Genomic DNA, 12,880 nt, shown 5'->3' on the forward strand with positions numbered 1-12,880 from the left:
GTATGCAAAAAAAATCTAAACAAGCCTGATACATTGTGGAAACAAGTCCTGTGGACTGATGAGGTTAAATGGAATTCTTTTTCCACAATGATCAAAGTTATGTGTGAAGAAAAAAAGGGCACAGAATTTCAGGAAAAGAACATCTTTCCAACCATTAAACATGGGAGTGGATCAATCATGCTTTTGGGTTGTGTTGCAGCTGTTTTGTGTGAACTGACACTGTCTCTGAAGTAGCCAGGGTCTATATTGCTTAATTAGCGCCCAGACAATGCTGGGATGTTTATGGTTTTGTTATGGGTACTGTACAACCTGTGAAAATAAACGATTCCGTTTCTGATATAAAACCCTGTGGCGTTGTGTTGCAAGCGGATACCCGAGAGCGTGAATCCCTACAATGCCCATGTGGATGAGGCTATTGGTCTTGTAACGGGTCCACACCAGTATCTCAGTGCTCCTGTGTGCTTTTCTCTGGTCCTGGACCAATTAGTGCTCTTCTCTACTCACCATTGCGTATGAGGCCAAAGTTTCCGAGCAGTGATTCTACTTTTTTAGCAGTGGGCTCTCTTCACACAATACATCTGCATTGGGCACAGAGAGGAGATGATTTCATGAAAATGTCGATCTGAGACAATTTACTTTGCCCAATGCATGGAGGAGCTTGCAGCCATGATGTACTTTGCTCCCTTCCTCCATTGACGGTACACACATGACATATTGTTCTATATATAGTTGTCCCAGTTTTGACTGCAGAAATCTGGGGATTTGCAGTATTCAGTATGCTCACACATTTATTAATGCAAAATCTGTCTCCTCTAGGAATGAGTTGCTGGCACATCTGAAGAATTACAATTTCTATTATGAAGGACAGAACCTACAGCTTAGACATCGAGAGGTAAAGAAATAATGCACTGTGAAAAGATGCATGTGTCTTCAACTAGAATGAATATTTTACTGTTTGTTAGCCGATTTACATGTAGAAAACCGCACTGACTGTGAAGAGGTTTTCTGATCACCATCTCTCCGAGGATCGGCACACCGTTGACTTGTCCCATGTCTGTTTTAGTAGAGATTTGTAATCCATATAAAATCTTTTCAAAGAACACAACAATGTGATCTACCTCTGTTATTCCTCTGGGAAATGTATGTACAGATTGACAACTGGGTGTTTTCATTCACATTGTCAATGGAGCGTGTTCGTTCACAGTCTGGTCTTGGCTATTCAGTGTTCACAATGTGTAATGCTTCATTATCCATTTATTCATATATTTCGAGGAGGAAAACATATAAAAATATACATACAAGGACAGAATTATTGGACACGTCTTAATCCCTGAATGCATAGTTTATTTTATTCAGTCCCATTTTTCCAGTGTATAAATACAGCCACTCGCCGTATACTCTCCCTTTTCTAACTCGTTCTGAAGATCTCACTGATACCAGTCTGATCCTGTAATGGGATGTCTTTGATGTAAAAAGTGAGTTCATGAAATTTCTTCCATTCTAAATTTCCACAATCAACTGTGAGTGATATTATACAAAAGTGGAAGGCCTTAAGAATCAAAGAAACTCAACCACAAAGTGGAGACCGCTTAATGTTAGAGTGGGGTCATTTAGTGAGGCGCATAGTGGGAAGTCACAAATGCTCTGCTAACTCCATAACTGCAGAGTCCAAACCTTCTGTAGAATTGACATCAGCTCAAAATATGTGTACCAGGAGCGTCTAGGTTCCCATTGCTGAGCAGTCTTGCACCACCAAGCACAATGCCAAATGTAGGATGGAGCGGTATCAGACACACTTCTCTTTCTGGCAGTCTGATGGGCCAGTTTCAGTTTGAAGAATGCAAGGAAAAAGTTATGTACCTGTACGCATTGTGCCAACTGTAAAGTTTGGTGGAGGAGGAATAACAATATTGGGGTTGTTTGTTCTTTTGTTTTTTTTTTTACCCTGAATCTTAATGCTTCCACATACCAAGACATTTTAGGGAAGTACATTTAGAAAAATACATGGTGCCTACAGTGAAACATGGTGGTGGCAGTGTCCTTATGTTGGGCTGCATGATAGCTGCTGGTGTCAGGCAGCTACATTTCATTGATGGTATCATGAATTCCCAGATGTACCGCTCTATATTGAAAGAAAAAAAAGCTGTCAACACTCTGTGTCCTTAGTAGACGTGCACTTTTCCAACATGACAATGATCCAAAACACACATCTGTCGCATTTCTGAAGAACAGGGCTGAAAGTGATTCAGTGGCAAAGTGTCTCCTGATCTGAACCCAATCAAACCCCTTTGTAGAATTCCAAAGTGACAAGTTGACCATCACCCTCCATCCAGCATCCAGGCTCTGAAAGAGGTCATTCCTGAAGAACAGAAAAAGATAAATGTTGTGATATGTCGCCAACTTGTTTATCCTATGCCTAGAAGACTTGGTGCTGTCCTTAAAAATCATGGAGGTCATAAACTACTACAACTAGTATTTCGTTTGATGTGGGATGTATTCATTTTTGCATGAACTAATTTGAGTGAAACTGAAGATTCCAAAATTATGACTTGTGTTCATTGAGCTATTGATTAAAATCTTACTTTTCAAAGGAACATTGTATATTAGTGTCAAACTGCCCATTTTAGTTCGATCTTGGGGTTGTATAGACGCTTCATGCTGGGAATCGCCAAGCTGCTTCCCTCACAAAGTTGAAGATTGTATTCCTGGAGCTCCAGAATCCCTAGAAACAATTTACAATGAAGCCATTTATACAGGAGGAACGGTCGTCCACACCTCACATGTACACTTTGTTAGAACTCTGCATTGTGTTGTTTCTTTCATGCCTCCTAACCATCTCTATTTTACCAAATTTACCAAAGATGTTAATGGAAAGTAACCCTGATCCTAATTCCCTAACATATAAACATATTGCTCACGCCAATCTGTGCAGACAAGGATATATATTGCACAGTGTGTGCTTCCTTCTGGACTGTCTAGAATACGTGCAGCTTTAACTTTCCTGCACTGTTTCAATCAAGATTGTGGCTTGGCCTGATTTAAGAGCCCATTGCCACATCCTTCTTCGTTTGTAATTGACAGTTGCTAAAGTTAGATCATGGTCCATAAATCTGATTATATGGCATCATGCTGTTTGACTTAATGGTAGGCTATAAGGATTTTGCTGTATATTTCTATATATCCATAAATTTATGGGGTGATTTTTTTTTTTTTTTTTTCACAGGAAGAGGAGGAGTTGATCGTGGAAGGATTGCTAAATATCTTCTGGGGCTTGAGACGTCCGATTCGGCTTCAGATGCAAGATGACAATGAACGAATTCGCCCTCCTCCGTCGTCTACATCTTGGCATTCAGGCTGTAACCTGCTCAGTCAAGGGTCAGTATAGCTTCCTTGCCTGCTGTGGGTGTATAATAAGGGCATGAGGCTTGTTATCTGTATGTATAGCTCACAAGTCATGAAATAATGGTCTTGTTATGTAGATGCTTCATGGTGACTGCTTTACTCGCAGTCATAATAAACTTAATATATTCCTTTATTGCCCTTTGATTGCTGCTATTTTTCTAATAGTAGCAAAAATAATGTGCAGAAAACTTTGGTGAATGAGTCGTCAGTCTGGTTTTGAAAATCTGACTGGACATTAATAATGTTTCTTGGGTTAGGAGAGACATTCCATGATTCTTCACCGCCATTAATTAGCCTGAATGGTGAATCTATGAACTAGAGACCACATAGAAAATATTGTCCACTTCCATTTTTTTTTTTGTTGAATATCGGCATCAGTCCTCCAGATTTTATGTTCTGCATTGTCCTGAAACAAAAAGGCATATTTGTGTCTACTTTTGGCCAAACTTGTTTGTTTTATATTTGTATATAGCAATTCTTCACTGAAAACTTTGCCGGTGTTTTGGAGTAGTTTCTTAGGCTACTTTCACACATCCATTTTTTTAAATCCGGCACGAGGCGGCGAAAATTGTGAAAACCGGATCCGGAATTGGATCCGGTTTTTTCACATAGAATGTAATGATCGCCGCATCGTGCCGGATGGACATGCGGTGCCTCCGGGTTTTGCCGGATACGGCAAACATGCGCCGTCCAGCGTCTGCAAAAAACGTTGGCTGCAACGTTTTTTTGCAGCGCCGGACCAGCTTTTTCAACAGCGCATGCCCAGGCACTGTGAGTTTTAACCCCACAAGTGCCCGGCGCGCATCTCTCTCTCTCCCCCCTCCCCTTCTCTCTCTCTCTCTCTCTCCCTCTCTCTCCATACGCTTTATACCTTTCTTTGGCTGGCTCTCTCGTCCCCCGCTCTCTTTGGCTGCTCTCTCGTCCCCCGCTCTCTCTTTGGCTGCTCTCTCGTCCACCGCTCTCTCTTTGGCTGCTCTCTCGTCCACCGCTCTCTCTTTGGCTGCTCTCTCGTCCACCGCTCTCTCTTTGGCTGCTCTCTCGTCCACCGCTCTCTCTTTGGCTGCTCTCTCGTCCACCGCTCTCTCTTTGGCTGCTCTCTCGTCCCCCGCTCTCTCTTTGGCTGCTCTCTCGTCCCCCGCTCTCTCTTTGGCTGCTCTCTCGTCCCCCGCTCTCTCTTTGGCTGCTCTCTCGTCCCCCGCTCTCTCTTTGGCTGCTCTCTCGTCCCCCGCTCTCTCTTTGGCTGCTATCTCGTCCCCCGCTCTCTCTTTGGCTGCTCTCTCGTCCCCCGCTGTCTCTCTGGCTGCTCTCTCGCCTCCCGATCTCTCTCCGGCTGGCTCTCTCGTCCCCCGGTGCTGCGGCTCCTTTAAATGTCCTCCAAGCCGCATCAGGCGCCGCATGTACATCCGGTGTCACCGCTGCAGGCCGGATCCGGCGGCCTGGCTTTTCGCCGCACGCCGCCGGACCCCTGACACCGGATGTCTGAAAGAGGCCTTACATGCTGTGCAGCACAGTTATCACATAGGATAATAACCTAAGAAGACCAAGGCCACCATTACCGGATTGATTACTTAGATGCTTATACATGACTGCGTATTTATAGAATTTATGTTGAGATAAGTTAAAGATGAAACGTGGTTCAAGACATCCAGTGAGTTTCCTCCAGACACTAAGCGCCTGATTCATAAAAGCTTTTATGCCAGTATTCGGATGTAAAAAGCTTTGAAAAGGCTCATAATTTTGTCACGACTGTGGTAACAGCACTAGGCGTGAAGACCATAGCTTGTCAAATTCATGATGAGCAGCGGCGGTCCCTACGTGACAATTCTTACTCCATCAGGGGTTGCAGTAAAATTTGTGTCGAGGATCACATTATTATTATTATTATTTATTATTATTATGCATTTCTATAGCGCCATTTATTCCATGGCGCTTTACATGTGAAAAGGGTAAATATAGACAAGTATAATAAACATGTGTAAGACAAGGGACACACAAATACATAAAGAGAGGGGACCCTGCCCGCGAGAGCTCAGTCTACAGGGATGGGTGAGGATGCAGTAGGAGTGGGTAGAGCAGGTCGTGCGGTGGTTCAGTAGACCGAGGATCATTGGATCATTGCAGGCTGTAGGCTTGTCGGAACAGGTGGGTCTTCAGGTTCTTCTTGAAGGTTTCCGTTGATGGTGAGAGTCTGATGTGTTGCGGCAGAGAGTTCCAGAATATGGGGCAAGCACGGGAGAAGTCTTGTATGCGGTTGTGGGAAGAAGAGATAAGGGGGGAGTAGAGAAGGAGATCTTGAGATGATCGAAGGTTGCGTGCAGGTAGGTACCTAGAGACCATGTCACAGATGTATGGAGGAGACAGGTTATGGATGGCTTTGTATGTCATGGTTAGGGTTTTGAATTGGAGCCTCTGGGCAATAGGAAGCCAGTGAAGGGCCTGGCATAGGGGGGAGGCTGGGGAATAGCGGGGAGACAGGTGGATTAGTCGGGCAGCAGAGTGTAGGATGGACTGGAGCGGAGCCAGAGTGCTAGAGGGGAGGCCAGAGAGTAGGAGATTGCAGTAGTCGAGGCGGGAGATAAGAGCATGCACTAGTGTTTTTGTGGTTTCGTGGTTGAGGAATGAGCGGATCCGGGAAATATTTTTGAGTTTGAGGCGGCAGGAGGAGGCGAGGGCTTAGATATGTGGTTTGAAAGAGAGCGCAGAGTCGAGGATCACCCCAAGGCACCGAGCGTGCGGGACTGGGAAAAGAAAGCAGCCATTGACATAGATGGATAGGTCTGGTGGAGGGGTAGAGTGAGATGGGGGAAAGATGATGAAGTCTGTTTTGTCCATGTTCAGATTGAGAAAGCGAACAGAGAAGAAGGCTGAGATAGCAGACAGACATTGTGGGATTTCAGTCAGTAAGGAGGCGAGGTTGGGTCCAGATAGGTAGATCTGCGTGTCATCGGCATAGAGGTGATACTGCAAACCGTAGGATTCTATGAGCTGTCCCAAGCCAAAGGTGTAGATGGAGAATAGTAGGGGTCCTAGGACAGAGCCTTGGGGAACACCAACAGACAGGGGGCGAGGTGAGGAGGTGGTGTGTGAGAGGGAGACACTAAATGTTCGGTCTGTTAGGTATGATGAGATCCAGGAAAGGGCCAAGTCTGTGATGCCAAGAGATGAGAGTCTGTAGCAGGAGGGAATGGTCTACGGTGTCGAAGGCAGAGGACAGGTCCAGGAGAAGGAGGACAGAGTAGTGTCGCTTGCTCTTGGCGGTTAGTAAGTCGTTAGTGACTTTAGTTAGGGCAGTTTCAGTTGAGTGATGGGGTCGGAAGCAAGATTGTATCCGGTCAAAGAGGGAACAGGAGGAGAGGTGGGAGGACAGTTCAAGATATACATGCTGTTCCAGTAGTTTTGAGGCGTAAGGGAGAAGAGATATCGGGCGATAGTTAGACACAGAGGATGGATCAAGGGAGGGCTTTTTGAGGATGGGTGTGATTGAGGTATGTTTGAAGGATGAGGGAAAGACATCATTTGTAAGTGAAAGGTTGAAGTGGTGTGTTATAAAGGTGTACACCACTCGTTCAATGCTCCTGATTGATGAAGAGGCGTACACCTGCTCATACATCAGGAGCGTTTGACTTCAGTCCATCTCCTCATTAAGACCAGCATGAACAACGCTGGTTTCACTGTATCGGGCACAATGTCTCTTTCAGATGGGTACCTTCCATAACCCGCCTGAAAAGGTGCAAAAGAATTGCCAAAAGAATGAATATATGCAAAGCGATGTAGAAACGACCTGCTTGTGTATATGTTTAGTTTTTTTAGCTTATTTTATCAGCCTTTAAGTTTTCAAACCCTCTTAGGCTACTTTCACACTTGCTTTCTTTGCTGTGCGTTTTTTGCGCACACAAACGCATGAAAAAAACGCATCATGCGTTTGTGTGCGTTTTTTTGCGCATACGTTGTGCTAAAAAACAGCGCAAAAAAACGCAAGTGTGAAACCAGCCTTAGTGGTTGAAAGTGACCTGACCCATTATTCAGGTGGCTTCTGTTTGGAAGCGGCTTATTATTTTATACATACAAGTAAAAAAACCAAACCACTGCAAAAAACGAAGAAAAAAAACTACCATCGGCAGTTTTACCAAAAGTTTTCTAATTGAAAAACTAGGGAGTACTTCAAAGTTTATAAAACTTTGTGTTTACGTATCCTAAAGGACAATTAAAGGGCCTTTCTCACATAGCGAGATTGCTAAAGTGTCACCGATTTTTGTGACGCAACAGCGACCTCGCCAGTGATCTCGCTTTGTGTGACACGTACCTGCGACCACCCCCCCCACTGGATATCGCTGATGGTGCTCGAATGTCCTGGGCCATTTTTTCGTCGTTGGCGTCCCGCTGACAGGCATTGCTGTGTTCGGGGCCGACTAGCGACGTCGTTGGCGACACTGAACTCGTGGACGCAGGCGGAAGTCGTCAGAATTGCTGCGGTGTGACAGGTAACAGTGACACCCGGCGGATCGCTGTATCGCTGCTGCGTTGCTGGTGAGTCTGCCTGTGTGGCAGCTCACTAGCGACCATTTAGCGATGCACCAGCGATCCTGACCAGGTCGTATCGTTGTTGGGATCGCTGGTGCATCGCTAAATGTAACGGGACCCTAAGACTAACTGTTTACGCTCCATTAACAAGCGCTGATCAACTGCATACAAGTTTATCATCGTTTGTTTAATGGCCCATTCACAAGACCAAACAAACACTGCGTGAGAGAAAACAATCGGTAATATGATCGTTCTGCACGCATACAGAATCATGTGTTGCCGATAACGGTTTACGTTGCCTAAGTGATCTGATAACCCAACAATTGAGTGATCACTGGGGAGCCAAATTATAGTGTGACGTTTCCACTGGCGGCCCCTTACACCACTCCATGACTTATATTGAATTACGGTAAGTATTATATGTCTCTCTGCTTCCTACCCGAAGCATCCTATTCCTTTAACCAAGGGATTTTGCAAAAGCACACTTGCTGTTCTATGGCCGTACTGGGACAAAAAGCTAAAGTTACATGGTTTCCAGACTTCTGTCAGTGGCCCAGATTGGGCATGTGGACATATCTCTTGCAAATTTTGATATGTATTTATGACCACTAAATTACACAAACTTATACACCTGTCCAGTGAGGGAGCAAAGTTAGACGCTTACAGACAGATTGGTATCAACTGATGAGGGACCCTGTAGCAATGACACTTCTGAATGTTTTGAAAGATTATTTTTTTATTTACAAACCATGATTGTTCTTCCTAAAGGTTCTGGGTAAATTCCTTCTAAAATTGTACTTTAAGAAGGGTTCTGGATTTCATTCGGAAACTATGCAACACACAGGGGTTGATATATACCATTGGTGCAACCTGTGCCAAGACGTAATGGGGCCCACTACCACCTCCAAAGCAGTAAGTGGCTTCTGTCACAGAAGTATTATTGACCTTTTAAAGGGTGAAAATATTGATCCAGCACAAGGGCCCTCTTCTGTCTTTGTCCTGCCCTGGCCACACACATGTAAAAGGGCAAACAAAAATTACTGGACCCTCCGCAGTCTAGCAGATTACGGTTGTAGGGAGATGGACCGGGCTAGTGGTACCTCTCTCGTATCAGGGCTGGAACTATTGAGGCTGTCACCATTGTTGCTGGGGGAGCACTTTCTGACCTGGACAGACCTTTGCACTTGACTACAGGGGGCGGGTCAGAGATAAAAGGGAAGGAGCGCGCCAAAACAGGGTCTTTGGTGGGATGACGGCGTGCGCAGCAGGAGAAGGTTGACTCCCTCTCCACAGTGCGACACCAGGAGACCAGGCCACTTTTCCGATGGACGACACATGCACAGCCAGACTGCGAGCAGCGCACTACTGTGGGCCCTCTCACCTCTGATACTGGGAAGATGTACCGTACTGCTGTCTGTCCACACTGCGCACTGTAGGCCTGACTGGAGTAAACAGGCGGAGACTGCCAGGATATTCCTGGTCCCCACCGCTGACCTCCATCCTTCTACACCGGCGCCACAAACGCCTCCTCCATGGACACTTCGCCTTGGTACCGCAAGGCTACGCCTAGGAGAGACAGGATACGTCGCCGCTGTCAGGAGACAATGCCTCACATTCCTCCAGCACCAGGCTAGAGACATCACGCGTCTCCTACGACGTCACCGCGGGATCTCCAAGCCTCCATCCTCTGGAAACATTAGACTGATAAGTTTACCCGTTATTTGAACACGTCTCGTCTTTAACCTTAACCCCCCCATACATCCCTTATTTTCTCCCTGCATGGAGTATTCCCTGTATTAAACACCAGTTAATTCTTGGTCTGCCTCCTGCTTGTCACTGCATCCCGCATTCCTGCTTAGCCTTACATGGTAACTTCTCTACAACCAGAGCCCAGCACAACATGTAAGCTGTAACTTTTGCTTTACGTACAGTGTTCCAATATCAAAGTATTTTAGCTCATAATGTTTCAATACAAGATTCTCTTCTACAGACTTGTTATCTCCCTTTTTCCTGACACACCAGGTATTGTGTTGTCACTGGGTAAAGCACCCACTCTGTCCACAGGTAATCGCCCGTCTCAAGTACCCTTGAGGCCCACACTCACACCAGTCACTAAGATGGCTGTACTATTCTGGGTCAGACCCTTGGCCACACTTGTGCCACTGGCACACCTCATTGCTTGGTGGTCCCCTCCTGAACATTCTGTCACCAGGCCCTCTCTCCAATATTTATGGAGTAACTTCCTGGTTCCCTGGCTTTGCACTTGTAGCCTTTTATTGGTCCAACTTATGCTTCTTGACGCTCTTTCTCCTGCTTGTACTTGACCTCTCCGGCCGGCAGCAATAGAGTTTAGTCATTGTAGAGCAGCTCCTCATATGAGTGTTCACTGCTGGCTGGAGAATCAGGTCTGCAGCCTGTGGAGAGGGACAGACCAGCTCTCTATAACATTAGTAAGCAGAAGCTGCAGCACCAGCAATCTCTCCGATGCCAGTACAGCCATAGAACGGTAAGTGCGATTTTGCCACATTAATTGGTTAAAGGAAGACATTGCTTCTTACAGTAATGCACCCCATGTTCTAGCCCTCTGTAATATTCATGAGACATTCACAGAGTTACAGTGCTAAAAGACATGGAAGTTGCTTTGGACTCACAGATCTAAGACTTTTGGCAAAAACTTTGCTACATTCCAGATGCTTCCTCCAAACACAACAAAGAGTAAGACCACGTGTTAGAAAACCTCTGGAGTATTGTTGATATTATTGTACTTAGGAATGTCTTCCCATGATCAGTTTAAGCTGGACAACACACAAATCTAAGAACTAAAGCAAGTTTAGTACTTTTCATGGTGTTTAGCTGTATCTTGGCACAACATTGCTAGTAGTCGCTGGTGAGCAAGGACATATACCTTTTTGCTTTAGCTGCATTGTCCCGATGCTTTTAGTGCAGGATGAATCATGTGGCTTCTTTCTACTTACCATCCTCATCTCATCCTCCTCTCAGGCGTCAGATTCTCATCACGAGTCATAAATCGCCTTTGAATTTTAATTATGTGGGGTCACTAACTTATTGCCAAGAAATGAAAGTGCTATTGACCATCAGCTCTTCAGGGGGAAGGACTTCACCTAACAAAATCTGCTCAGCTCTCACTAAGGTGTGGTCAAGAATTGGGCTACTGAAGTAAATTGCAGTGACAGATAAATAATCAGGTTTTAGGAACATGGAGTCCGAGGAGTTCCATGGCGTGGTGTGACACCCAGAACGCAGATAACCCAGTACACAGGGCATGAGTTTGATCCTTCTTGCTGTCACATGGAGTGGCAGGGGTGGCTATCCTCGTAGCCTGGTGGTCCAGCGAGTGAAATCGGGGTACGTTTCTGTGGTTGTGTGGGGGTTAGTGCAGGCATTACAGTTCCCTCTTTAGTTGTGGTGGTTTGTGGCGTTTTCCCGTGGTGTGGAGGGAAACCGGAGAGTCAGGAGGCTGTTTAACAGTAAAACCAGTTGAACTTTACTGTAATGGTAGCCAGAGAGGCACACAGCTGTAAAGGAGAGGACCAGGCTGCAGGTACTTGCTTGCCGGGACCGGAAATGTTGAGGCTACCTTCCTTGTTTCCTGGGGGAAGGAAGAGGGAACCGGACAGTCCCCATGACCCAGGAAGAGGGGGCATGTTTAGTCAGAGAACCCGGCCAGAGGCTGAGGTAGAAAGCTTGCGAAGCTGCAGAGAGGCCCTCACTGTCAGCGTGCGAGCAGCAGGGCAGGCAGTGGGCTCCACACCCGAACTGCCGGCGCTGCGACGGACTGCAGTAGACACACCTGGTGGCCTAGAGACAGTTTTGGTGTGGGCAGGCAGCTTGCAGCAGGCTGAGCGGAGTGCTCCATCCCCAGAGCACAGGTGCTGCGCAGGCCTGCATCCGTTAACCCCCGCCACCAACTGCGGGGACTTGAGAGAGAGAGAGTGGTGCAGGGTTGCCCGGTGACTATCAGAGAGCAAGGCGCTGTACGCTCCGTGTCTGTGAGTACAGCGGATGTACCATATAAGACAAACCGGGTACGGGACAGACACTTGCGCCCTGATTTGCCAGTTGATATTTGCCGGTCTACGTTGGACCTGGACAGTGCTGCGACCTTAATTGTCTCGGCTGCATCAACTTATGGACTAGGGGATCAGCGGAAGATACCGGAGACCGACCGCTGCTGTCAGAAGACGGATCCTCGTCTACAGGACCTCCCTGGATAAGCACCACGCCAGCCGTTGTTGGCGCTGTTGACTTCCCAGCAGGAGTCAGTCTGAGGAACTTCTGACACTTTAAGTGTTTCACAAGAAATGCCGTTACCTGATTCATTGTTCCTGAACTCTGCATTTCCTTTGCAAATTGAACCCTTTATTCCCTCATTTAACTGTTTACCTCCCTGCGTGGAGTATCTCGCTGTTAAAGTAAAGTTATTAACTCTTGCTCTGTCTTTTGTCTATCACTCCATCCTGCTTACACTTGGCGTAGTCAGCAGGATGCAGTCCACAGGCATGGAAGTGACAGACCAAGCGGCTGTGGGTGCCCCAAGGGCCAGCATACCGTTGGGGGCAATGTGGAGCGACCTCCCAAGGTTCACAGGGAGCAACACTTTACTATGGGACTGGACTGAACAGGTCAAGGGTATGTTGAGAATGCACCCCATGACCCCTGCAATGCCGGCAGACATTGCCATGATGGCCCTGGATGGAGAGGCGAGGTGCTCCATCATATTCCGGCCCCTGCATGAGTGAGACACCTTTACCAAGGTGTTACAAATCCTAGAGGAGATGCACGGGGACCCCACGGACGTTGGAGAATTGTGCATGTGCTTGTTTAGCTGTGTCCAAGGGAGGGGGAGTCCGTGACTCAATACATGAACGCGCTACAGGAGATCCACGCTGCGATCGCTAAGAGGGATGACGTAGGTGTAGGGCCTCCTGATATAATT

The 12,880-nt window shown here is 46.6% G+C and overlaps 1 protein-coding gene across 8 annotated transcripts in view; it reads left to right on the forward strand.

Annotated features, from left to right (window-relative positions):
- RASSF2 (Ras association domain family member 2) overlaps positions 1–12,880 on the forward strand; it is a 77,260-nt gene that overhangs the window by 35,165 nt on the left and 29,215 nt on the right. For all 8 annotated transcript variants that reach the window (XM_073559502.1, XM_073559498.1, XM_073559504.1 and 5 more), the window contains 2 exons: positions 817–892; positions 3,224–3,375. In XM_073559502.1, the coding sequence (XP_073415603.1) occupies positions 817–892; positions 3,224–3,375 (228 nt within the window). The remainder of the gene's footprint in view (positions 1–816; positions 893–3,223; positions 3,376–12,880) is intronic.

The sequence above is a fragment of the Dendrobates tinctorius genome, unplaced genomic scaffold (genome assembly GCF_039654945.1).
Source record: "Dendrobates tinctorius isolate UK_male_01 unplaced genomic scaffold, ASM3965494v1 ptg000272l, whole genome shotgun sequence".
NCBI lineage: Eukaryota > Metazoa > Chordata > Amphibia > Anura > Dendrobatidae > Dendrobates > Dendrobates tinctorius.